Source organism: Mya arenaria, chromosome 16 (genome assembly GCF_026914265.1).
Source record: "Mya arenaria isolate MELC-2E11 chromosome 16, ASM2691426v1".
In the NCBI taxonomy this organism is placed as follows: domain Eukaryota; kingdom Metazoa; phylum Mollusca; class Bivalvia; order Myida; family Myidae; genus Mya; species Mya arenaria.
Window position 1 is genome coordinate 33,554,574 of NC_069137.1, and position 27,163 is coordinate 33,581,736.

At 33.8% G+C, this 27,163-nt stretch overlaps 1 protein-coding gene across 1 annotated transcript in view; it reads left to right on the forward strand.

The window, feature by feature from the left end:
• The first annotated feature begins 16,699 nt into the window (after positions 1-16,699).
• The window catches only part of LOC128221254 (uncharacterized), a 122,381-nt gene continuing 111,917 nt past the window's right edge, over positions 16,700-27,163 (forward strand). Inside the window, exons 1-4 of the mRNA XM_052929793.1 lie at positions 16,700-16,787; positions 21,631-21,699; positions 25,604-25,708; positions 26,492-26,763. Coding sequence (XP_052785753.1) covers positions 21,664-21,699; positions 25,604-25,708; positions 26,492-26,763 — 413 coding nt within the window. The 5' untranslated portion in view covers positions 16,700-16,787; positions 21,631-21,663. The remainder of the gene's footprint in view (positions 16,788-21,630; positions 21,700-25,603; positions 25,709-26,491; positions 26,764-27,163) is intronic.

A 27,163-nucleotide genomic window follows, 5' to 3' on the forward strand; every position in this document is an offset into this window, starting at 1 on the left:
CTTGATTCATTTCGTTTTATTGTTTGGTGCAACAATCTATAAATTAGTAGTAGGACTTGATATGAACTACGAGGAAATGAGGAGGTCAGTTACTACTGTGGTTGGTCAGTCAATTGGCCAGTGTCAACTGTGGTTGGTTAGTCAATAGGTCAGTGTCAACTGTGGTTGGTCAGTCAAATGGCCAGTGTCAACTGTGGTTGGTTAGTCAATTGGTCAGTGTCAACTGTGGTTGGTTAGTCAATTGGTCAGTGTCAACTGTGGTTGGTTAGTCAATAGGTCAGTGTCAACTGTGGTTGGTCAGTCAATTGGTCAGTGTCAACTGTGGTTGGTCAGTCAATTGGCCAGTGTCAACTGTGGTTGGTCAGTCAATTGGTCAGTGTCAACTGTGGTTGGTCAGTCAATTGGTCAGTGTCAACTGTGGTTGGTCAGTCAATTGGTCAGTGTCAACTGTGGTTGGTCAGTCAATTGGTCAGTGTCAACTGTGGTTGGTCACTGTGACCTGTGGTAGGTCAGTCCATTGCAATCTTGTTCGGATCATAATTTAAAAACTTCTGGATAGAGTGTATTTATTCATTCAATGAACATAAGACATGAAGTGCAGTGTACATGTACCATAACTCTATTTTAGCAAACTGCATAGTACATTCTCTGGATAGGAAATGACCAAATAAGCCATGTCAGTAGAGCATAGGTCCTTGTTGGCCTCTTGCGGGGATAGGCCTTTTGTATAATGTATGCTTTTTGAGGGTCTTGAAGATGAACACATTTTAAAGTTTAAAAATTACCACATTTTTATTTTGTAAACATGTTTTAAAAGATAAACATAGTCTATACATAAAACATTTGGTAATTTAAAATATAACCACACATCATTTTATGTTATTTTAAGGTAAACATGTATTTAAACGATAAGCAGACACAGGAGATGGAAGAACGTGATATTACTTAGAGTTTGGGATGCAGCCAATGCCTGTATTAGGTGCACACCCCAAGTACCATTTATTTCTTATAAGCGTTTATGAGAGTTTTATTCCCAATGATGACTGGAGGTTGGTTTTGTATCAAGAACTTGTCATTAAATCTAATCATGAATCATATATGCCATGTTTTGGAAAGGCTTCCCATGGGATTTTGTTCAGAATTCCAGCGGATTTGAGTCCCATACCAGGTGAGTTTCATAATCGCCATTTTCAAAATCTTTAATTCTGGAGGATATTCATCTCCCACCGGGAAACCGGGGGGGATGGCTCGAAATTCCGGGTGATTTCCCCTCGCCGGAGGATAAAGCATGTATGATGAATGAATAAGTTCTCTAAATCATCATTATTTTTAGCTAATTAGTCAGCATGCTACATGCTGGGAGTAGAGTTGCGATTTCTTCTTTACATTTTTTTAAAATGTACATCGAAACTGCTTTAGTAATTTAGTGGAATGACAACGTATGATTAAATGGATGCAAATGACCCAAAACTTGCAACACAGTGAACCCTCATTTATGTCCACCCGCACCGCCATAAACAGAAGACTTCAATATAACTTTCAGTGCTGGAGGCGTGCGTCGAGCATGGTAGACGCAGTAAACGTGGTGGTGCCAACGCCATTCAACCGCGTCTACGTGCTCATGGAAAAATTGACAAAGTATTTTAATGTGATTCACGGTTCACTCGACGATCATTTAATAATTCAATACATTTTCAACGCTTTGATATTACTGTTTTATGGTGTTTTATTATAAGTATTATTTATTAATCTGCTACTAGACTCGTATGTGAACTGATGCAAATTGCTTCCAATAAAGGCAACCTTCAACCAGCTTACAAACAGAAACCATGAAACTGACTTAAACAACAGAATGGCATAATTCGTAATGTTAATACTGATCAGTAATCAGTCAATAAAAAGTGTTCTTCGTTTAGCATAGCTCTTACTCTCACGAATTCGTTAAATATCGTCCCGAAAATCATGACATGGGGACAATGACCATCTCGACGATTTATGGCACTGCCATTACGTTTCTACAAACGCTAAATGACGTTTGTATACGCCGTTGCCACCTACGACGATGTCCGAAACTTTCCTAAAGAAATAAGCAACGATGGACCCTTTTGGTTTTTAAATTGCGTGTGGTGCATCTTGCTGCAATCTTCAGTATCGTAGTGTATTCATAAAGGTAGCCTAAGATAACCGTACCGTAAAACGTAACATGAATCGTAAAAAAAATCTTTAAAAAAATCAGACATTTTGTTCTGACAGACGATTCTTTTCCTTTTTAGTATGTATGTATATTAGGGATATAAAATGATAGCTAATTGAAGTTTCTAGCTCTAATGGCCAAAGGCAAGTATTGTTATCGTCATGACGCCAATCTTTTTTATTTGCATTGCCTTCACTAAAATGGTACGATTAGCACTGTTCGACTTTTTGCAAAATATGAATTACCTTTATTGCAAAGATAGTCTGTAAATATAAGGGTTAACGTATCGATGTTACATGCATCATTGATTTCTGCAGGTATACGATTATACACCAGAGCTATTGAACATTTGTCTTCTTACGCTTGTAAGCGGAGTGTGCACGAGAATTTCGAGTAATCCCACTAGCCGATACATTGTATTTAAAAAGGATATAATAAATAATCTTATGCTTATCTTTCGGGAAAATATTTATATTTATCAATTAATATCTCTGTATTTATTCATTAATGCATTAATTTCCTCACTAATATATGCAATACACTTATCGTCGTATAAGTCAGATACAGTTACTCGTTTGTTCGTGGAGAAAAACTCATACTGCATCTATTACTTAGACCTCTCTCGAGACGAGGTAGATCAAAAATCTTCAACAAAACAAAGGCAGAACTTAATGTTTACCAAATTCTTTTGAGTCAAAATTTCAGTTTCCACTATGTTGTTCCACTAAGAGTGATATACGTAGAAAACATGGAATTAAATCAAACTGGCCTAGCTTAGTTAAATTTAATAATTTATATCAGACGCTATGAAATATTTTGCTCATGTACGTTTGTGTCTTGGCCATTTCAATATTTATTTTGTGTAATCGGCCAAAGGCAAAATGCTGATTGGCCAATAAAAACTTGTGACCTGTTTTAATCAAATAAATGCATATTTTAACTTCGCCCCACACGCTATATTATCATTATTCATCTAATCAGTGCCAGGACAGCAACCACTCTAAATTTTAAATATCCATACAAAATAAACGGTGGAAGGATTATATTGTATTCAAACAATGTACTCTAGCCCCTGGACATGTGTACAATTAGGTTTGAGTGAACGGAGTCATATGTGGTCAAGCTTGGATATCAATTCGTGTGTTAGCTAAACCTTGGTCAGTTGAAGCGGGAAAGCAAATAAAAATGGAATTCTTATAGTGGCTTCCATGAGGAAAATCTTGTCTGTTTCCAGGTATTTCTTTTGAGTTGTGCATAGATTTAATATTGTGTTGGACTATGAGGAACTGTTTCTATTGAGTTTTCGCGTTCACTTGCTGGTTGTGAAACAAATCATTCAAGACATTGGATTATTCAAAAGGTACCAGCTACATTTTAGTTATGGCACTATCTGCACTATTAGGATCATTTCCCATGAAAAGTCAAGCTTAAACTGTTTTTCTCTAAATAGGTCACTTATTATTTCAAAAGCTTTTCATTAATGAACTACAATAAAATGGGAACAAATGAATTAAATACTCTTATGTTTATAATGAAATCAATAATTGTCTAAGAGAAAAAATAGCCTTCGTTTAAAATAATGAATAAAAATCTAGAAATTTAGAATGACAATAATTGCAAACAGGCTTTTTCTGTTGGTTTAAGAAATACATCAAGAATTTGTTTATACTATTTGTTTAAGTAAACTTTTTATTGAATAAGTGACTGCATCAGTTCAATAGTTGAGCACTTTCAGCGTCTATGGAACCGGAACTGTCCAATCACCCAACCGGAAGTGATGCCCACTGCAGTGGAGTTGGCTAGGTGACCAGATGGCTATGGGCGGCAACTCACTCATGATGACTGGCCTGTACCAGGTAAGTAGTGTATCATCGAAGACGTCCAACAATTGTTTAAAATATTCACATAGAATTTGCACATTTTTTTTTTGTATCTTGATTATTCATAATGGTCTGTACAGTTGCATCTGTATATTGTTTTAAGAAAGACACTTGCAATTTGAATGTGCTGATTTTATTTCTTTGGTTGAATATATGAGCCTTTATTTCCGCGTTTTTTGGCATTCTAGAACAAGAACTAACTAACGTTGTAGATGTATTTAATCAATCCACAAACTCACTTGTGACTTGTTCCGATTTCTTTGCAATGCACTACATGTACAAATTCTTAGGACCTAAACACTTTTTCTATGACGTTGGCCTTATTTTAATTACCTTACAACTTTATGCATGTGTCATCAGTGACAATGTTCACATGAATAGCAAGGCTTATTTACTTGATTGTAAATGATATATGTTTGTGACTAGTAAAATAATTAACTGCATCTGTTTAATGTTATAGCGTCCACGGTACCTGAAGTGGCCAAGCATCCAACCGGGAGAGATGCCCTTTGCAGTGGAGTTGGCGAAGAGGCGTAATGCGGCTACAGTTGCAGTCAGGTTTGTGTAAGCTTAATATGCGGAAAACTTCATCGACAAAGATGTGTATTATTTTGCTCCCTTTTTGTATAATTTGTCTTTTCACTATTTGGATCAGCATTTTTTTAAACAATCGTTCTTAAAAGAATGATTGCACTAAGTAGGTCACTTAATATTTCATAGCCTTATGATGAATTAAGTAGAATATAATTATGGGCAACATTTTGAAAGGTTCTTATTAAATCCATTATTTTATTAAACATATCAATGATTCTTCGAATTAATGATTCCTTTTTTCAATATACACGAAAATTGAAAAGGTATTTTCTGTTGGTTTTAGAAACTTTACAGTGAAAATGCTGAAAGGTGCCAGCATCCTTTCCCAAGATTTCTTTAACCGAAGCCAAGTAACAGAAAATGTTTATTTCATTTTCGTGTATGTCAAAATATAATATTTTTTAAATAAATTGTTTCACATTGGAGGAGTATCATTTGTACAAGTCTAAACGTGGTTTATGATAAATGATAAGAATGGCTCATGAAATAAGAGTGCAAAACAATATGTATGGTTATACTTGTTACTGCATCGGTTTTCATTTAAAAATCAATGTTACAGCGTCCACGGTACCTGAAGCGTGGCCAAGCATCCAACCGGAAGAGATGCCCTTTGCAGTGGAGTTGGCGAAGAGGCGTAATGCGGCTACAATAACAGTCAGGTTTGCGTAAAGTTATGTGGACAACTTCTTCGACAAAGATATGTATTATTTTGCTCACATTTTGTATAAGTTTTTGTTTCCACTATTTGGCTCAGAATTGTTGTTTTTTAAACATTCATCTTGAAAGAATGTTTTTATTAATCATGTCACTTTACATTTCATAGCCTTATGATGAATTAATTGAACTATATGGATAACATTTTTAAAGGTTCTTATCAAATCTAACATTTTATTAAATATATCAATGATTTTTCGAATAAATGATTCCTTTTTTCCATATACACGAAAATTGAAAAGGCATTTTCTGTTGGTTTTAGAAATCTTACAGTGAAAATGTTAAAAGGTGCCAGCATCCTTTCCCAAGATTTCTTTAACCGAACCCAAGTAGCAGAAAATGTATATTTCATTTTCGTGTAACTATGTCAAAATATAATATTTTTAAATAAAATGTTTTACACTGAAGGGGTATCATTTGTACAAGTCTAAACGTGGTTTATAATGAATGGTAGGAAAGGCTCATGAAATGAGAGTGCAAAACAATATAAAACTGATTTATTTTATATGGATATACTTGTTACTGCATCGGTTTTTCATATAAATAGCAATGTTACAGCGTCCACGGTACCTGAAGCGGGGACAAGCATCCAACCGGAAGAGATGTCCTTTGCAGTGGAGTTGGCGGAGAGGCGTAATGCGGCTACAGTAGCAGTCAGGTTTGCGTAAGGTTATGTGGACAACTTCATCGACAAAGATATGTATTATTTTGCTCACATTTTGTATAAGTTTTTGTTTGCACTATTTGGCTCAGTATTGTTTTGTTTTTAAACAATTCATCTTGAAAGAATGTTTAAGTTATTATGTCACTTTAAATTTCATGGCCTTATGATAAAGTAATTGAAATATATAAACAACATTGATAAAGATTCTTATTAAATCAATTATTTTATTAAACATATCAATGATTTTTCGAATTAATGAATCTTTCTTTCCAAATACACGAAAATTGAAAAGGCATTTTCTGTTGGTTTTAGAAATCTTACAGTGAAAATGCTAAAAGGTGCCAGCATCCTTTCCCAAGATTTCTTTAACCGAACCCAAGTAGCAGAAAATGTTTATTTCATTTTCGTGTATGTCAAAATATAATCTTTTTAAATAAAATGTTTCACATTGGAGGGGTATCCTTTGTACAAGTCTAAACGTGGTAAATAGTGAATTGTAGGAAAGGCTCATGAAATGAGAGTGCAAAACAATATTAAACTGATATAATTCAAATGGCTAAATTTGTTACTGCATCGGTTTTTCATTTAAAAATCAATGTTACAGCGTCCACGGTACCTGAAGCGTGGCCAAGCATCCAACCGGAAGAGATGCCCTTTGCCGTGGAGTTGGCGAAGAGGCGTAATGCGGCTACAGTAGCAGTCAGGTTTGCGTAAGGTTATGAGGACAACTTCATCGACAAAGATATGTATTATTTTGCTCACATTTTGTATAAGTTTTTGTTTGCACTATTTGGCTCAGTATTGTTTTGTTTTTAAACAATTCATCTTGAAAGAATGTTTTATTTATTATGTCACTTTATATTTCATGGCCTTATGATAAATTAATTGAAATATATGAACAACATTTATAAAGATTCTTATTAAATCAATTATTTTATTAAACATATCAATGATTTTTCGAATTAATGAATCTTTCTTTCCAAATACACGAAAATTGAAAAGGCATTTTCTGTTGGTTTTAGAAATCTTAGAGTGAAAATGCTAAAAGGTGCCAGCATCCTTTCCCAAGATTTCTTTAACCGAACCCAAGTAGCAGAAAATGTTTATTTCAGTTTCGTGTATGTCAAAATATAATCTTTTTAAATAAAATGTTTCACATTGGAGGGGTATCCTTTGTACAAGTCTAAACGTGGTAAATACTGAATTGTAGGAAAGGCTCATGAAATGAGAGTGCAAAACAATATTAAACTGATATAATTCAAATGGCTAAATTTGTTACTGCATCGGTTTTTCATTTAAAAATCAATGTTACAGCGTCCACGGTACCTGAAGCGTGGCCAAGCATCCAACCGGAAGAGATGCCCTTTGCCGTGGAGTTGGCGAAGAGGCGTAATGCGGCTACAGTAGCAGTCAGGTTTGCATAAGGTTATGAGGACAACTTCATCGACAAAGATATGTATTATTTTGCTCACATTTTGTATAAGTTTTTGTTTGCACTATTTGGCTCAGTATTGTTTTGTTTTTAAACAATTCATCTTGAAAGAATGTTTTATTTATTATGTCACTTTATATTTCATGGCCTTATGATAAATTAATTGAAATATATGAACAACATTTATAAAGATTCTTATTAAATCAATTATTTTATTAAACATATCAATGATTTTTCGAATTAATGAATCTTTCTTTCCAAATACACGAAAATTGAAAAGGCATTTTCTGTTGGTTTTAGAAATCTTACAGTGAAAATGCTAAAAGGTGCCAGCATCCTTTCCCAAGATTTCTTTAACCGAACCCAAGTAGCAGAAAATGTTTATTTCATTTTCGTGTATGTCAAAATATAATCTTTTTAAATAAAATGTTTCACATTGGAGGGGTATCCTTTGTACAAGTCTAAACGTGGTAAATACTGAATGGTAGGAAAGGCTCATGAAATGAGAGTGCAAAACAATAATAAACTGATATAATTCAAATGGCTATACTTGTTACTGCATCGGTTTTTCATTTAAAAATCAATGTTACAGCGTCCACGGTACCTGAAGCGTGGCCAAGCATCCAACCGGAAGAGATGCCCTTTGCCGTGGAGTTGGCGAAGAGGCGTAATGCGGCTACAGTAGCAGTCAGGTTTGCGTAAGCGTATGTGGACAACGTCATCGACAAAGATATGTATTATTTTGCTCACATTTTGTATAAGTTTTTGTTTGCACTATTTGGCTCAGTATTGTTTTGTTTTTAAACAATTCATCTTGAAAGAATGTTTTATTTATTATGTCACTTTATATTTCATGGCCTTATGATGAATTATTTAAAATATATGGGAAACATTTCCAAAGGTTCTTATTAAATCAATCAATTTATTATACATATCAATGATTCTTTGAATGAAAGATTCTTTTTTTCCAAATACCCGAAAATTGAAAAAGCATTTTCTGTGGGTTTTAGAAATCTTACAGTGAAAATGCTAAAAGGTGCCAGCATCCTTTCCCAAAATTTCTTTAACCGAACCCAAGTAGCAGAAAATGTTTATTTCATTTTTTTGTATGTCAAAATATAATATTTTTAATTAAAATGTTTCACATTGGAGGAGTATCATTTGTACAAGTCTAAACGTGGTTTATGATAAATGATAAGAATGGCTCATGAAATAAGAATGCAAAACAATATGTATGGTTATACTTGTTACTGCATCGGTTTTCATTTAAAAATCAATGTTACAGCGTCCACGGTACCTGAAGCGTGGCCAAACATCCAACCAGAAGAGATGCCCTTTGCAGTGGAGTTGGCGAAGAGGCGTAATGCGGCTACAGTAGCAGTCAGGTTTGCGTAAGGTTATGTGGACAACTTCATCGACAAAGATATGTATTATTTTGCTCACATTTTGTATAAGTTTTTGTTTGCACTATTTGGCTCAGCATTGTTATTTTAAACAATTCATCTTGAAAGAATGTTTTTACTAATGATGTCACTTTATATTTCATGGCCTTATGATGAATTATTTAAAATGTAAGGAAAACATTTCCAAAGGTTCTTATTAAATCAATTAATTTATCAAACATAGCAATGATTTTTCGATTTAACGATTCTTTCTTTCCAAATACACGAAAATTGAAAAGGCATTTTCTGTTGGTTTTAGAAATCTTACAGTGAAAATGCTAAAAGGTGCCAGCATCCTTTCCCAAGATTTCTTTAACCGAACACAGGCAGCAGAAAATGTTTATTTCATTTTCGTGTAACTATATCAAAATATAATATTTTTAAATAAAATGTTTTACACTGAAGGGGTATCATTTGTACAAGTCTAAACGTGGTTTATAATGAATGGTAGGAAAGGCTTATGAAATGAGAGTGCAAAACAATATAAAACTGATTTATTTTATATGGATATACTTGTTACTGCATCGGTTTTTCATATAAATAGCAATGTTACAGCGTCCACGGTACCTGAAGCGGGGACAAGCATCCAACCGGAAGAGATGTCCTTTGCAGTGGAGTTGGCGAAGAGGCGTAATGCGGCTACAGTAGCAGTCAGGTTTGCGTAAGGTTATGTGGACAACTTCATCGACAAAGATATGTATTATTTTGCTCACATTTTGTATAAGTTTCTGTTTGCACTATTTGGCTCAGTATTGTTTTGTTTTTAAACAATTCATCTTGAAAGAATGTTTAACTTATTATGTCACTTTAAATTTCATGGCCTTATGATAAAGTAATTGAAATATATGAACAACATTGATAAAGATTCTTATTAAATCAATTATTTTATTAAACATATCAATGATTTTTCGAATTAATGAATCTTTCTTTCCAAATACACGAAAATTGAAAAGGCATTTTCTGTTGGTTTTAGAAATCTTACAGTGAAAATGCTAAAAGGTGCCAGCATCCTTTCCCAAGATTTCTTTAACCGAACCCAAGTAGCAGAAAATGTTTATTTCATTTTCGTGTATGTCAAAATATAATCTTTTTAAATAAAATGTTTCACATTGGAGGGGTATCCTTTGTACAAGTCTAAACGTGGTAAATACTGAATTGTAGGAAAGGCTCATGAAATGAGAGTGCAAAACAATAATAAACTGATATAATTCAAATGGCTATACTTGTTACTGCATCGGTTTTTCATTTAAAAATCAATGTTACAGCGTCCACGGTACCTGAAGCGTGGCCAAGCATCCAACCAGAAGAGATGCCCTTTGCAGTGGAGTTGGCGAAGAGGCGTAATGCGGCTACAGTAGCAGTCAGGTTTGCGTAAGCGTATGTGGACAACGTCATCGACAAAGATATGTATTATTTTGCTCACATTTTGTATAAGTTTTTGTTTGCACTATTTGGCTCAGCATTGTTATTTTAAACAATTCATCTTGAAAAAATGTTTTTACTAATTATGTCACTTTATATTTCATGGCCTTATGATGAATTATTTAAAATATATGGGAAACATTTCCAAAGGTTCTTATTAAATCAATCAATTTATTAAACATATCAATGATTCTTCGAATTAATGATTCTTTCTTTCCAAATACACGAAAATTGAAAAAGCATTTTCTGTTGGTTTTAGAATTCTTACAGTGAAAATGCTAAAAGGTGCCAGCATCCTTTCCCAAAATTTCTTTAACCGAACCCAAGTAGCAGAAAATGTTTATTTCATTTTTTTGTATGTCAAAATATAATATTTTTAATTAAAATGTTTCACATTGGAGGAGTATCATTTGTACAAGTCTAAACGTGGTTTATGATAAATGATAAGAATGGCTCATGAAATAAGAATGCAAAACAATATGTATGGTTATACTTGTTACTGCATCGGTTTTCATTTAAAAATCAATGTTACAGCGTCCACGGTACCTGAAGCGTGGCCAAACATCCAACCAGAAGAGATGCCCTTTGCAGTGGAGTTGGCGAATAGGCGTAATGCGGCTACAGTAGCAGTCAGGTTTGCGTAAGGTTATGTGGACAACTTCATCGACAAAGATATGTATTATTTTGCTCACATTTTGTATAAGTTTTTGTTTGCACTATTTGGCTCAGCATTGTTATTTTAAACAATTCATCTTGAAAGAATGTTTTTACTAATGATGTCACTTTATATTTCATGGCCTTATGATGAATTATTTGAAATATAAGGAAAACATTTCCAAAGGTTCTTATTAAATCAATTAATTTATCAAACATAGCAATGATTTTTCGATTTAACGATTCTTTCTTTCCAAATACACGAAAATTGAAAAGGCATTTTCTGTTGGTTTTAGAAATCTTACAGTGAAAATGCTAAAAGGTGCCAGCATCCTTTCCCAAGATTTCTTTAACCGAACCCAAGTAGCAGAAAATGTTTATTTCATTTTCGTATATGTCAAAATATAATATTTTTAAATAAAATGTTTTTTTCATTTTCGTGTATGTCAAAATATAATATTTTTAAATAAAATGTTTCACATTGGAGGGGTATCCTTTGTACAAGTCTAAACGTGGTAAATACTGAATGGTAGGAAAGGCTCATGAAATGAGAGTGCAAAACAATATAAAACTGATTTATTTTATGTGAATATACTTGTTACTGCATCGGTTTTTCATATAAATAGCACTGTTACAGCGTCCACGGTACCTCAAGCGTGGCCAAGCATCCAACCAGAAGAGATGCCCTTTGCAGTGGAGTTGGCGAAGAGGCGTAATGCGGCTACAATAGCAGTCAGGTTTGCGTAAGGTTATGTGGACAACGTCATCGACAAAGATATGTATTATTTTGCTCACAATTTGTATATTTTTTTGTTTGCACTATTTGGCTCAGAATTGTGTTTTAAACATTCATTTTGAAAGAATGTTTTTACTAATTATGTCACTTTACATTTCCTAGCCTTATGATAAATTAATTGAACTATATGGATAACATTTTTAAAGGTTCTTATCAAATCTTACATTTTATTAAATATATCAATGATTTTTCGAATTAATGAATCTTTCTTTCCAAATACACGAAAATTGAAAAGGCATTTTCTGTTGGTTTTAGAAATCTTTCAGTGAAAATGCTAAAAGGTGCCAGCATCCTTTCCCAAGATTTCTTTAACCGAACACAGGTAGCTGAAAATGTTTTTTTTATCATTTTCGTGTATGTCAAAGTATAATATTTTTTAATATAAAGTTTCACATTGAAGGGGTATCATTTGTACAAGTCTAAACGTGGTTTATAATGAATGATAGGAAAGGCTCAAGAAATGAGAGTGCAATACAATATAACACTGATTTAATTCACGTGAATAGACTTGTTACTGCATCGGTTTTTCATATTAATAGCAATGTTACAGCGTCCACAGTACCTGAAGCGTGGCCAAGCATCCAACCAGAAGAGATGCCCTTTGCAGTGGAGTTGGCGAAGAGGCGTAATGCGGCTACAGTAGCAGTCAGGTTTGCGTAAGGTTATTTGGACAACGTCATCGACAAAGATCTGTATTATTTTGCTCACATTTTGTATAAGTTTTTGTTTGCACTATTTGGCTCAGTATTGTTTTGTTTTTAAACAATTCATCTTGAAAGAATGTTTTTACTAATTATGTCACTTTATATTTCATGATCTTATGATGAATTAATTGAAATATATGAACAACATTTATAAAGGTTCTTATTAAATCAATTATTTTATTAAACATATCAATGATTCTTCGAATAACTGAATCTTTCTTTCCAAATACACGAAAATTGAAAAGGCATTTTCTGTTGGTTTTAGAAATCTTACAGTGAAAATGCTAAAAGGTGCCAGCATCCTTTCCCAAGATTTCTTTAACCGAACCCAAGTAGCAGAAAATGTTTATTTCATTTTCGTGTATGTCAAAATATAATATTTTTAAATAAAATCTTTCACATTGGAGGGGTATCCTTTGTACAAGTCTAAACGTGGTAAATAATAAATGGTATGAAAGGCTCATGAAATAAGAGTGCAAAACAATATTAAACTGATATAAATCAAATGGCTATACTTGTCACTGCATCGGTTTTTCATTTAAAAATCAATGTTACAGCGTCCACGGTACCTGAAGCGTGGCCAAGCATCCAACCAGAAGAGATGCCCTTTGCAGTGGAGTTGGCGAAGAGGCGTAATGCGGCTACAGTAGCAGTCAGGTTTGCGTAAGGTTATGTGGACAACTTCATCGACAAAGATATGTATTATTTTGCTCACATTTTGTATAAGTTTTTGTTTGCACTATTTGGCTCAGCATTGTGTTTTTTTTTTAAACAATTCATCTTGAAAGAATGTTTTTACTAATTATGTCACTTTATATTTCATGGCCTTATGATGAATTAATTGAAATATATGAACAACATTTATAAAGGTTCTTATTAGATCAATTATTTTATTAAACATATCAATGATTCTTCGAATTAATGATTCTTTCTTTTCAAACACACGAAAATTGAAAAGGTATTTTCTGTTGGTTTTAGAAATCTTACAGTGAAAATGCTAAAAGGTGCCAGCATCCTTTCCCAAGATTTCTTTAACCAAACTCGAGTAGCAGAAAATGCCTTTTTCATATTCTCGTGTTTATATATACATATATTGATTTAATATTGCACATTGGATGGGCTTAGTTTGTATTATTTTGATTGTGGTTTATTATAGACTTGTAGGAAATGCTCATGATAGGAAGTGAAAAGCAATTCAAAAAATATTAAGATAATAAATTATGAATAAATTTGTTAAATGAGATTTTTTTTAATTGAATTGGAAAGTTATTTGTTAAATACCTCTTTAATTCATATGGTTAACATTTGTTTATTTGATGATGACTGCGTTCGTTCAATGTTTCAGCATGGGTTCCACCATCCGGTTTGGAATTGATGCTCCATGCATTGAGCTTTGGATGAAATATTACGTATGATAATTGGATAGGAGCAGGTGAGCATTGTGTATAAAACTTGAGTTTGAAATATATGTACAACAATTATTCGGTTATACATGGTCGATTGTAATATTGATGAAAAATGATTGCAGTCTGTACAGGGGATACTAGCGTTATTGATTGTCAATTCGGTCTTGCAAAATGATCGTATTGTTTTTTGTTTGACCTTTCGAAGAATAAGGATGGCTATATATTTGTTTAAGCATTGTTGTCAGCGTTCATACTTTACAGTGTTGTTCAGAACCATCACACAATTAGGTTACATACCTCCATATCCTACTTTATACAAATTATGACCCCTGATAGACTTAAGAACCTTGGGTTTTGGGATACAGTGTATTCTTGTTAATTTTTAAGTAAAGTTGGGATTTTCACAAATAACTTTTATACTCTTCACTCATTTAACTTTATGCAATTGTTTACGGCCGTTAAACAATAACGCTACATACCTCCATGTTACTGCCACCATAAAACTTTGGATTTTTACTCAGATATGAAATGAAGTTCATTAAAAGAATTTCATTCTTAACAGTTGTACACGGCCACCTAACAATAAGATTTCATAATTCCATACTATCCTAAATACAAATTATTACCCTTGATCGACTTTATTTTTTAATCATGATGACGATTTCTAACTTAACCCTCACTTGACCCATATGTGGTTTAATATTTCAGTGTCCAGGGAACCGGAAGTGTCCCACCTTGCAACCCGGAATGATACCTCTTGCAACCTGATCGATGCTCCATCAGTGGCATTTGCAATGGTACGAATTGATCAAAACATTGCTTGATTGAATTTAGAACTTAAATAAAGTTAATATTTAATGGAAATATCATAATTGAAATATTACTCTTGTTCGTTCGAATGGCATTTTAACAACAAAAATATATACTTTAATTGATATTAACCTTAATGATTAAAATTGTAATGAAGATGGTTTAAACGATGGTGGTGGTGCTGTTGGTGATGATGCTGGTCTTGTTATGATACAGGATAATGATTTTCTCATCAAGATATCTAAACATGATTGATATTTTGTTGTTTAATACAATTTCAGCCCGAAGACCGCACATACCAGTCTTTTGGCCATGGGTGACAACTTAGTGATGACACTATGGGTAACACCTCACTGATGACACAACGGCTTGATTGCTAAACTGGATCAGGCCTTTTCACAGAAAACACAATGGAAAATGAAATATTCAAAACATTGACACTCTTATTTTTTGGCCTTGTGTTGATCGATAAGACTTTAACATGTATGTGACAACCTTATATTGATGTGACAGTATAATGGTTATGTTACATTCTGATACTGAAGTGACTTGCAAATGTTGATTTGACATTCTTATGTTGATGTGACATTCTAATGGTATGTGAATTCTTATATTGATTCGACTTTTCAATGTTTATGTGACATTAGTATATTGATGTGATATGTGTTTATACATACATGCATGTCCGGATGGATTCCGTAGTTCCTATATTCTGAGGAATGAATTAGGGGTTATCTGTTTTAGTTAAGCCCTACGTGCATCGCTACGGTAAACACGTTTCATCCACCGGGTGTTTTTCGTGGGCGGCTGTCATTCCGATGAAGGATATATGATCAAATCTGTATCACCGTTAGTAAGAATTAAGACTCTTTGAAACTTTGTAATTATTTATTTTTGAAAATGGTAATATGCAGGTTTGATCAGGGCATGTGCCGGAGGGGCCGGCAAAATTTAGACAGAATGGAACAGTATGTTCGAGCTTTTCAGTGTTGTTTAAAGTATTTATGTAGATAATTTTCTTTAACAGAAAATTGTTTGTATGCGTCTGTATGTGCCCCACTGCTCCAACATGTGCCAAAATAAATATCGAAGTCTTGCCCCATGCAAACATGTGTTTGTCTTTTGTGCGGAGGGACGTTAAGACTATCTTTTACAGTATTGTATTGTATCAAACTAAATTGATTTTGTTTGAACTTAATAAATATTAAAATTATTTTTCGTTATGTTTAATTCTTTGAACTAATATTTCATTTTTTTGGGAAAACCCCGTCAAGGTATGGAATAAGGGCCAAATGTGAATTGGTTACCCTACAGGTGAGGTGTGCATCCACTATATAGCAACGAAGGTTACCTCAATTTAAGGACCTTGTAGTGGCATCAATTTTGACTGATACACCTACACTATTTACTAAATAATGAAAAATTAACAATAACTGATAACAAGATTGTATCCGTGGATTTAAGAGGTGAATCGCCAAAAAATGATTGAGTGCTAAACGATTTCCTGTGATCTACTGTTGTGTCATAAGGAAGAAAGACCGTGTTTCATGCACCTTTCTTAACCATTCTTTTCGACATTTATTCATCGTTTTTGTTATATCAAAACAATTGTATTAATTGTTGTAAGTCTTATTTGGGATTAAGAGCGCATAATTGTGTCTACCAAGGCATGGAAAAAAACATACAAGAGATTACACTTAACAACTTTTTACCCAATGCGAGAAGCGTGGACATATGGGGGACTTAAGACAGTAATAAATGCGTTCATAAATAAATATAAACAGATTTATAAATATAGAAATATTTTTCCGAAAGAAAAACATTAGATTAAGAAAGAAATAGGATTTCATTAGTGCCGTACATCAGGGATTCTAAATACTTAAACAAACTCCATGGCCTCACATTTGCTATAAACCCAAACGGGCTCTTCGCCTAGTACGCGCAGTAGACGGGATTTATTGATATATATTAGAAGGTTGTGGAAACAGCAAAATCGATTAGCTGTCAAATTCGAAAGAGTTTTTTGTGTTTAAATAAATGCTTGCAATTCAACAAACTACCGTTGACAGCAGTTGGTATTGTGTTTTGCGAATTGAAACTCTTTGTTTGGAGATAATCATGCAATTTTAATACCGTTAAATTTCCCTTTGTGATTTTAGGACACCGACCACAGATTGGCACAAAGACTCGATTCTTTTTAATGTAAAAATGAAATGTAGTTATTGGTGTGTTGAAATCATGATTGGACTTGGAGTTATTGTTTATCATTCCAACAACAAAATGATCATATTTTGATGTAACGTTCACTGGTGATACGCGTAAGCGTCACGTCGGAAACTGACATTGCGAACAAAAAAACGTTGTTATCATGCATGTTTACGTTTATTACCGTTTCCTTTGCAAATTATGGACATGCATAACATAAATACATTCATAACAATATTGAAAAAGCTTTTAATATACAGTAGAAATCAGCATTTTATTACGATGCTTAGGCTACTAAATAATATATTGAGACGGTGTTAAAATTATTAGTTTTAAAGAAAAATAAACTCAATAATACTGATAACACAAGCACACTTTGAAATTCATTTACACTATGAATAACGCATAAAACATACAAATGATTACAATGTCGCAATTTTTTTGAGTTTGCACGTTATTATTACTTATAATTACTGTTCGAGGCTTGCCAGTATTGACATATGGACAGTTTCTGGCAATGTGACAGTTGCTGCACTTTTGCAATTCAGCTCGGAACAAATATAAACAACGGAATATGCTGGCACCAAAGCTTTGTGTAACTTGTCAATTTTATAATTGAGAATCGAACGTCCTCTTCTACAGAAATAATTTCCCATGATCACCCGTGTTCCAGCTTCATAAGTAGTTCTAAAATCATCTGTTTCCGTACTCAGTAATGTATACATTGCCTGTGCAACACGCAGAAGGTAATAATCGGTATCAACAGCTTTAACAGCAATAACATCCCCCCTGCTTACTAAGTCATAGATAGGTGTATGTTCGTACCGTTATATTCAGTCTCAATGTTTGATTTAAATTGTATAGATGTTGGTATAATTGTCCGTAATAAACTTTGAGACACACAATTCATTTTTTATGTAGAATGTCCTTAAATCAGCGTAAATAATTCAGCCTCAACATGATAAAATGATTATTACGGATTTGCGAACAACATTAGCCAGCCAGCCAGTTCGAAAACGCGCGGTCTGTTTTGCAGTAGATTGGTTGTTTCAACACTATCATTCAAAGCCCTTGATCTTACGGTTAACATTTACCATAGCTATTTATATAAGGAAGTAACCAAATAGCCTGATTTTACTAATGTACAATATTTTTATATAAAATGTACCTTTCACAATATGTTGTTGAAGTTTATGTTGTTTCTTTTTTGATAATTCTTGTTGATGTTTGCGTCTCAATTGCTTTTTCTGCTTATACCATTGTGTTCTTTCCGAGTTACTCGCAAACGCCGGTGGTTTGTCGAAATCTGAAACAAATTATACAATGTTCCTTTTAGTGATTTAATCACGCACATAGATAACGATGCTATTTATATGATAAGCCTACTGTTCGTATCCATAATTATTAAGACACGTTTTATTGACGCAGTGTGACGTTACGTTACTATCCCATAAAATTTGGGCAAATTCGAGCCAGTGCGACACAGTATTTGTTATGTTAAACACTCACTTTCTGTTGAAAACGGCTGATAATTGGCAATTTAATTCCTAAATAAATTTACAAAATTACGGTACAAAATCAAATAATATTCCTATTGAATGTTCATATGAAATATGACTTAAGATTTAGCTCTGCCTTCGTACATTGTCATTAATTTGAACGTTTTCGTACCGTTTTGAGACATGCGTTTTGAATTGTCATTCAATAGTTAGTGTTATGTTATACAAAATAAATATATCACAATAATCCTACTTAAAATTACAATCACAATATCTAATTTTTAAACTTATAACTTAACTGGTTAGATTACAAATACGCCAAGTTTATCCGTTTTTCGATATTCAAACGTCGCATAAATCTAGAGCGGACATTTAGGCGTGTTTAACAAAACCATGATTTATGAAGGTGTTTCTTCAAATAATAGAACAAAGAAACAATAGGCTTGAAACGGAATGATTCACGGTTTCAATATTGAAAATTATTTTGTTAATGCTTAAATCATAAAAAGGCGTAGATAATAAAATAATATTCAACCGTTTAGAGCATAACCATACAAACAGCGTTAGCGGACATCTGTAAATTAGAAACAAAAACTATAATTGTTTGATTATAAAGATATAAAAGTACAAAAATAATTGTGGAATTTTCGACACAAATGTCTATTTTAGAGGTGTGCAAACGAACTTACCCATTGTCATACGTATATACTAGTTCTTCTGTATCAAATTCGTTAGCTCGTGCCGCCTATTTCAAATGTGACATCTTGGCATCTGTGCTTTTTACCCTGCTGGCAAATGCGACATGCGTGCGACCGCATCGAAAAAACCACCAGTAAGACGGGAAATGACGTCGGTAACGTCTGCTACAAAATTTTGTCGTTTGCATTTTCCCGCGCAAATATTGTAGAGGAATATAATGAAAAATGACCCTGTTGTTGTGAAGCTGTGACACGTTAAAATTAGCGTCATACCAAACACTAAATATGTTTTGCATAATTGAAATCAAAATATATTTCTGGCAATGCATTGACACATTAAAGCACATTTTTTTGCTGTGTCCAATGGTATACAACATGCCAGGGACTGAGGGTCCCAAAAATAACAACAAGTCTACAAGTATTACATTACAATACGGTTGTCTAATTTTGTCAGATGTATCACCAGTGAACGTTACGTCAATATGAAAATGTGTACTTGATATTGAAAGCTATAAAAGATACCGGTGAAAAACATGCCATTAGAAAACATGATATTATTTGAAATCTCAGAATTCTGCACAATAAACACATATATGCATGCATAATAAGGGTGCAGGACTAAGTGAACCACTTCCCAAGTATACAATTTCAGGACCAAATAAACCACATATACATTATAGTAGTGGCTAAATTGTGCTATCGCACACTGCATGTAAATAATTATGCACCAGCCGATTGTAACCATGGCCCTCCCAGGTCTGGGGGTATACCGGGAATGGCCTGGGAAATGGGCCGTGTTTTTACCTTTCAGGTGGCCCCGCAGTGCCGGGTGAATGCGGTGGTTTTGTCTTTGCTTTAAATATAGTGGGGAATAGGCCTTACCTAGGGTCCCTGGGGTGGGGGTGTATTTGGCTGTGATTTTAGCATCTGCTTGTTCCCGCAGGGCGAGGATTTTAGCCGGAGTTGGCTGGACCGAAAGTCAAAGTCCCCGCTATTCCCCAAACCTGCAGGGGGGCCCTGGTTACATTGACTGGTGCATTAGTAATTATCACCGCTTAAATGCAATACTTCACACACGTGCTAGCACCGCAAAATGTTTTTTCTGTAACAAATCTCAATTATTTAATAAAATATTTTACTCTTTGAAATCATAATTGTAAAAAAGATATACCAAAATGTCAAAATAAATTGAGTTGGAAACCGGGTTCGAACCGTTGTCACCAAAATTGCAGTCCAGCATTGTATCCACTGTGCTATGAAGCTTACCCTAAAGAGTTAGAATATAGTTATAAGTATATATATAAGTAGTTATATACCTAACTTAGTAATAACAGGTGAAAACATTGACTGCGAAAAATAAATTAATTGTAAACTATGTGGTACTTCAGTTTTTAAGCTGTGCAACACTGGGCAAATCGTTGTGATGATATGATTTACATATGCTACAAGAATGTTGGTACTTATATATATATAGGAGTGTGCTTTAAAGTATTTTTCATGTTTCAAAATAATGTTCGTTCTTTGAAATGTAACTGTATAGGATAGCGTTTTAGGATACATTTTATCTATTGATGTACAATTTAAATAGAAGAGTCAAAATCTGCTTATGTTTTTGTCGGAGACCAGGTTCGAACCTGTGTCGGCAAAATTCCAATCCAGCCTCGTATCCACTGAGCTATGACGACTTACTCTAATAGGGTGACATAATTAAGCTATACACCTACCTCGGTAATATCACGTGATAACACCGACTAGCCAATCACGCATAAGGAATGAATTCTACCTGGTAGGTTTTTTTTTTGCTATTTTATCATATGGAGTACAGCCCCTTTAATAACACCTAATATCTCTTACTTTTATTTCACTCTCTTGTGCATTTCTTGTTACATCTTTTCAATTTAGTTTGGCAGACTCCCTCTACTAATAAGATGCATTCCCTATTCTACAACACTGCAGAATGCTTCATGCTGAATGCAGTATTTCTGTGTTCAAACTGAAACAGTTTAACTTAAAAGTGACACTCTTATTCAAAACCAATACATACACATGTGTAACAAACATAAATTTTGAGTGATAATCTTTTAAACTTCTTACCAGATAATGCATTTATGGAAAATATTAATTTACTGATAACAAAATTGCAACCGTGTATTTAATAGCTGAAAACACAAAATTATTAAATGATTTGTGAATGCTAAAAGATTTACTGCAATCTGCTATAGTCTCATAACGTGTAGAAATACCTTGTTTTATCGGCATCCTTCATAAGAACCATTGTTTTTGAAAAATATTCATTCTTTTTGGAATTTTAAAACAATTGTGGTAAATCTTATGTGGGAAAACGAGTGCATATTTAAGCACTGGACTCTTTTAATAAACTGTTGTTGATTTTAAATGAACAATTCTTCATCATATTTTTCACTTTTTTGTTCAAACATTAAAAGCATTCACACAATTAAATAAGAAAACCTAGCCTAAAACTTTTAAAGGATTTAATATTGACATGTTTATTTCAGCGTGATGCAGTGTTGAATAAAGCAGAACAAAGCATGGAGCAATACTTGAGGAAATCAAAGAGGTCAATTGTAAGTCAATGTACTTTTTTAGCTCGACTATTCGAAGAGTAAGGAGGGCTATACTACTCGCCCCAGCGTCGGCGTCGGCGTCTGATTAAAGTTTTAGGGCAAGTTGGGATTTTCACTTATAAGTCCAATACCCTTCCTTCAATTGACTTAATACTTCACACAGTTGTTCAGGGCCATCACATAATGAGGTTAGATAACTCCATATTATCCTTTATACAAATTATGGCCCCTGATTGACTGTGGAACTTAGGTTAAAGTTTTAGGGCAAGTTGGGATATTTATTAATGAATTCTATACCCTTCGTTCAATAGTTGTAGCCCGTAATTATAGCTTTTCTGGTTTTTCCGACCTAATCCTCCGGTACAAACAAAATTAAACCGTTGTAATATACCGTATTTTCTCGACTATAAGACGGGGAAATTGGGTCCCGATTTTTACCCCCAAAGTAGGGGACCCGTCTTATAAGCGAGTCGATAAAATATTAAAACAAGATTCAAGTCAAAAGCAGTTAAATTTTACATAGGGTATTCGTCTATCCAGTCTATCGTCTGCTGATATAAGTATGGGGCAATTAAGTAAACAACAACACAAAATCTCTTCACCGCGCGTGCTCTGACGTCACACAGTGTACCGTTATATCTGCATTTTTTCTCATGGCGCGTGTCAGTATAATTAGTTTGACAGATATATCAAATCAATAAATTGGAATCTTAATATGATGTACCTAACTGTCAATTTGATTAAGCAAACAAATGACAATGCGAATATAAATCCTTTATGTTCGTCGCCAATCAAGGGACAATATTGCCTAAAGCATTATTGCTAAACAAACACCTAATCATGCCTCGGCTTTTCGCAGTTATGTTATTGAAGCCATTTATTTTGCCGAAGAACTTCATTGGTGTCTTCAATAAAAAAAATAAACTAAAACAAACATGTTGTTATTGATTAATTATTACAATTTCGATAAGTAACGACCTGTCCTGTAAACTTATGTACTCATTTTTAACCTACCTCCAAATAGAGAGCTCACAGTTGATCGCCATTTTCTTTGAGTAAAACAAAAACAGTTACCGCGAAAGTCGATAATTGTCCGTTGAATTTGAACATTTTTAAACATTAGGAAGAATTTTAGCATTTTAGATTTGCTTAAAAATTGACCCCGTCTTATAAGCGAGTCGAAACAAAAAACACCAGATTTCATGGGCAAAGTTAGGGGGCCGTCTTATAAGCGAATCGCCTTATAGTCGAGAAAATACGGTACACATGTTACTTAGGAAACAATATAAGTCATTGGACTGTTACACGAATTTCAATAGCTAGAAATTCACCTTTTATTTGTACCGGCATGGGAAAACCCTGTTATGTTAATTCCGGGCAATATGTATTGACTTAATACTTCACAAAGTTGTTCAGGACCATCACACAATGAGGTTACATAACTCCATATTATCCTTTATGCAAGTTATGGCCCCTGATTGACTTAGGTTAAAGTTTTAGGGCAGGTTAAAGTTTTAGGGCAAGTTGGGATTTTCACTTATAAGTGCAATACCCTTTATTCAGTTGACTTAATATTTCACACAGTTGTTCAGGGCCATCACATAATGAGGTAAGATAACTCTATATTATCTTTTATACAAATTATGGCCCCTCATCGACTATTGAACTTAGGTTAAAGTTTTAGGGCAGGTTGGGATATTTATTGATAACTTCTATACACTTCATTTAATTGACTTAATACTTCACACAGTTATTCAGGACCATCACACAATGAGGTTTAATAACTCCATATTATCCTTAAAACAAGTTATGGCCCCTGATTGACTTAGGTTAAAGTTTAAGGGCAGGTTAAAGTTTAGGGCAAGTTGGGATTTTAATAAAAAAAACCTTATATACCCTTCATTCAATGCACTTAATACTACACAGAATTATTGACGACCATCTTACAACAAGGAACATAACTCCATTAAAACCCTACATACAAATTATGGCCCTTGAATGATTTTTTTTTTAAATTTAATTTCTTTTGAAAGGCACATTTTTATATTTTTTAACCGCATTTTCATATTGAGTGATTTGCGTCATTGTTCGGGCGGGCTGGTGAGAGGGCAGCATCAAAGTCACCTTATGTATCAAATAATTTTAGCTTTTAGATAGGTTTGACATAAAGAGACCAAACTTGGTAAATACAAAGAGTTTATGGAGACCTTTTATTCACTTCTAAATCAAAGCATCGTAGTCGAGCGCGCTGTCTTACGACAGCTCTTGTTTATGTTTGGGACTATTTTTAATTTATAGCGATGTTTCTTAATTTGTCAGATTTTCAAAGAAAAAAGTTGATGCTTTGTCATAGCCTTGGTGCTGTTGTAATTGTTGTTGTTGTTCAAATGAAACTTGGTACATATTTGGCTGAGACGATACAAATATCTGTAGCAAGCAGATAACTCTGACTTTCATGATTTTGGAGTTATGCCCCTTGTCGGCTGGAAAATCAACAATAGACAAGTACAGCATTTGTTCTGCAGAACTCTTGTTTTAGTGATTGATTTTATCAGTACTTGGAAACATTTGCCTGTTATGTGTAAGGGCTTTCAATCAGCCATTTTCACCCTAGTCCCCCCTCAAAAATGTATATTTTATTCCAGGACCTCTAAATAATTTGAAATTTCCCCTTCAGAATAAAGTATTTAAAGAAGAAAAGAAGTTGCCTTCAATTTTGTCCGTACAAATTCATACAACAACACCTAAATAAATACATGGAAGTTTATAGTGTGGAATTATTTTAATTATCGATCATACAGGTGAATTTTTTGTTGTTTTAACCCTTAACTTCATGTCAAACCAAGCCAAATTAGGCTTGCCAGTGTATGGCTTATCAGTGCATATCAGTACCATTACTTCATAGGAGATTATTGGAAATTATTTGATAATGGACCTCATGCATTACAAACCTATTTTCCTAGTATTTATTTTGGTTTAATCAATTAGTGTTTAGTTTCTAATCTAGAGAATTGTATTTCCCATCCAGTGATCAAAATCAGTATAAATTTAATATCTTGTCTAATTTCTTTCTGCATATATTTTATAAACAACAGAAAATCATGTGGAAGTTGGTGAAATTTCAATTTATTACACTATACAGTAAATTTGCATTAGTTCAAACAGGCGGTCGCTCGAAAACCGGCAGCTAGTCGAGGTCAAAGCTAAAGCCTGACCATTATTCCTTCAATTTTCATATAAAATATACTGACACTGGATCAAAACCTAAATAAGTTGAGGAGTCGAGCACAATTGCCTGTCTGGAATACACAAGTCATGCGCAAATCCTTATGATGACCTCGAGATTATAATTTCACACTTTTTCCCCGAAAGCATGTTAAAAAATAAACAAATACTTGTCTGGCATTACTCCTTCTTTTTATATATAAAACAGAGCATTTTTATTAATCATATATGTATTCATTTTATGACACATCTGTCAAGATTTTAATTAGTAAAAAGTCCATTTTCTCTTGCAAACTTTGTTTTTCAAGGCCTGGAAATATGGAATAATAATTATAATGCCACTTCATTATAAAATATTGTTCAACCGGTGCAATTTCCTGCATTTAAATATGATAATGGTACCTCAAATGAAATGAAGCCATTAAGAGTCACTGAGTTTGGAATACTATAATTGGCAAGCCATACTGGCTTCATTTCAAATTACGGTTGATTTGCAACTTCTTTATTAATTATCCTTAATAACATCACTAGGCCAATAATTGACATCCTTTGATTTGAATTGTCATTGACTTTAGCATAAATTGTTAAGCAGTTCTCGCTATTATTGTTTTTTCCAGCCCAAAAATCGATAACAATTTTATTTGCAGCACAACATTTTCATCCGTCTTTTTACTTTTAGGATGAATTGTCAGACGAGTGCCAAATCCATGTTGTCATTGGTAACGAGGCATGTGACCTAGATTCAGCTGTGTGTGCCCTTGTGTATGCATATTACCTAAACCAGGTTTGTATTTGTTATCATTGGTATCAGGTCATATGACCTAGATTCAGTTGTGTGTGCCCTGGTGTATGCATATTATCTAAACCAGGTTTATATTTGTTGTCATTGTGAACAAATAATGTGACCTAGATTCAGCTGTGTGTGTCCTGGTGTATGCATATTACCTTAACCGGGTTTGTATTTGTTGTCATTGGTAACAAGTCATGTGACCTAGATTCAGCTGTGTGTGCCCTGGTGTATGCATATTACCTAAAACAGGTTTGTTTTTGTTGTCATTCATAACAAGGCTTAGGATAATAAGATTATGATGTAGTTTAATTACCCTCTGGCTAGCCACAAATAAACCCTTTTAACCTCAAGGTACTCATGGCACTCAAAGGATCTTTTTTTTGGTATGGATTCAATTTCTGGTAGTTTGGTCCAGATTGCTTTAACATATCACCCTATCTTATCATTTACACATTGCATAAATGTCATTTTTTCCAACATCAATCAGGTGTACTTACTGTTAACATTGATCTGATTATAAAGGCATGCTTTGAAATCTTCTCATCAACTGCTTTGGCTGGAGTTAACACATGTGTTACATAAAACTATCAAAACACATTTGGTATATAAAATTATCTAGTGGTTCTTTAGGAATTACGTTTAAATGGTAATCCTGAGTTCAAAATTGGCCTTGACCGCGGGATTACTACTATATATATATGTAATCAGATGAGCAATATTTGGCCATAATGACCCTTTTGTCATTTACAAGATCTTCATTGTTATCATCTGTTTCAGAAATCGGATAACATAGTTGTCCCAGTTCTAAATATAGCAGCCAGTCAGTTCAGATTGAGGACAGAAACCACCTATTTCTTCAGCAAATTAGAAATCCCCACAGAGAGCCTCATTTTCAATGACCAATTGGATTTGAGAATACTTCACAAACAAGGGAGGCTACTTCTAACTCTTGTGGATCTTAATTGTCTCCCTTCAAAAGATGAATACTTGGAAGACTGTGTTGTCTCAGTTATTGACCATCATGTCCGAGAAAGGGCAGAAAAAGAAGGGTATGTATGACTTGATTTTAGTCTGTTTTTTGGTATACCGTTGAAATAATTGATGCATAAAGTTCTTGTTTCCTTTTTTTGTATGGTAACAAATGAAGTGGAGTTCTTATACGCATACGTGTCACCATCATATAATTTTTATTCATTATGTTTGTTGTGTGTGTGATTGGGAAAAAATTATCAATGTGGTTGCTTTGCACAAAACTTTTTCTTACACATATATAGTAAACACAGTGCTGTTTTGTCTAAAGCAAATGTTGGTTTAACAAACTGCTTTTAAAAGTATAAGCACCAAAAAAATGCCCACACCGGTGTGATGAATGCTTGTTGATAAAAATCCGCTGGTCAGGGGTAAAATGCCCTGGGTTTTTAAGTGAAAGCCCGTGGGCAGCTCTCCAGA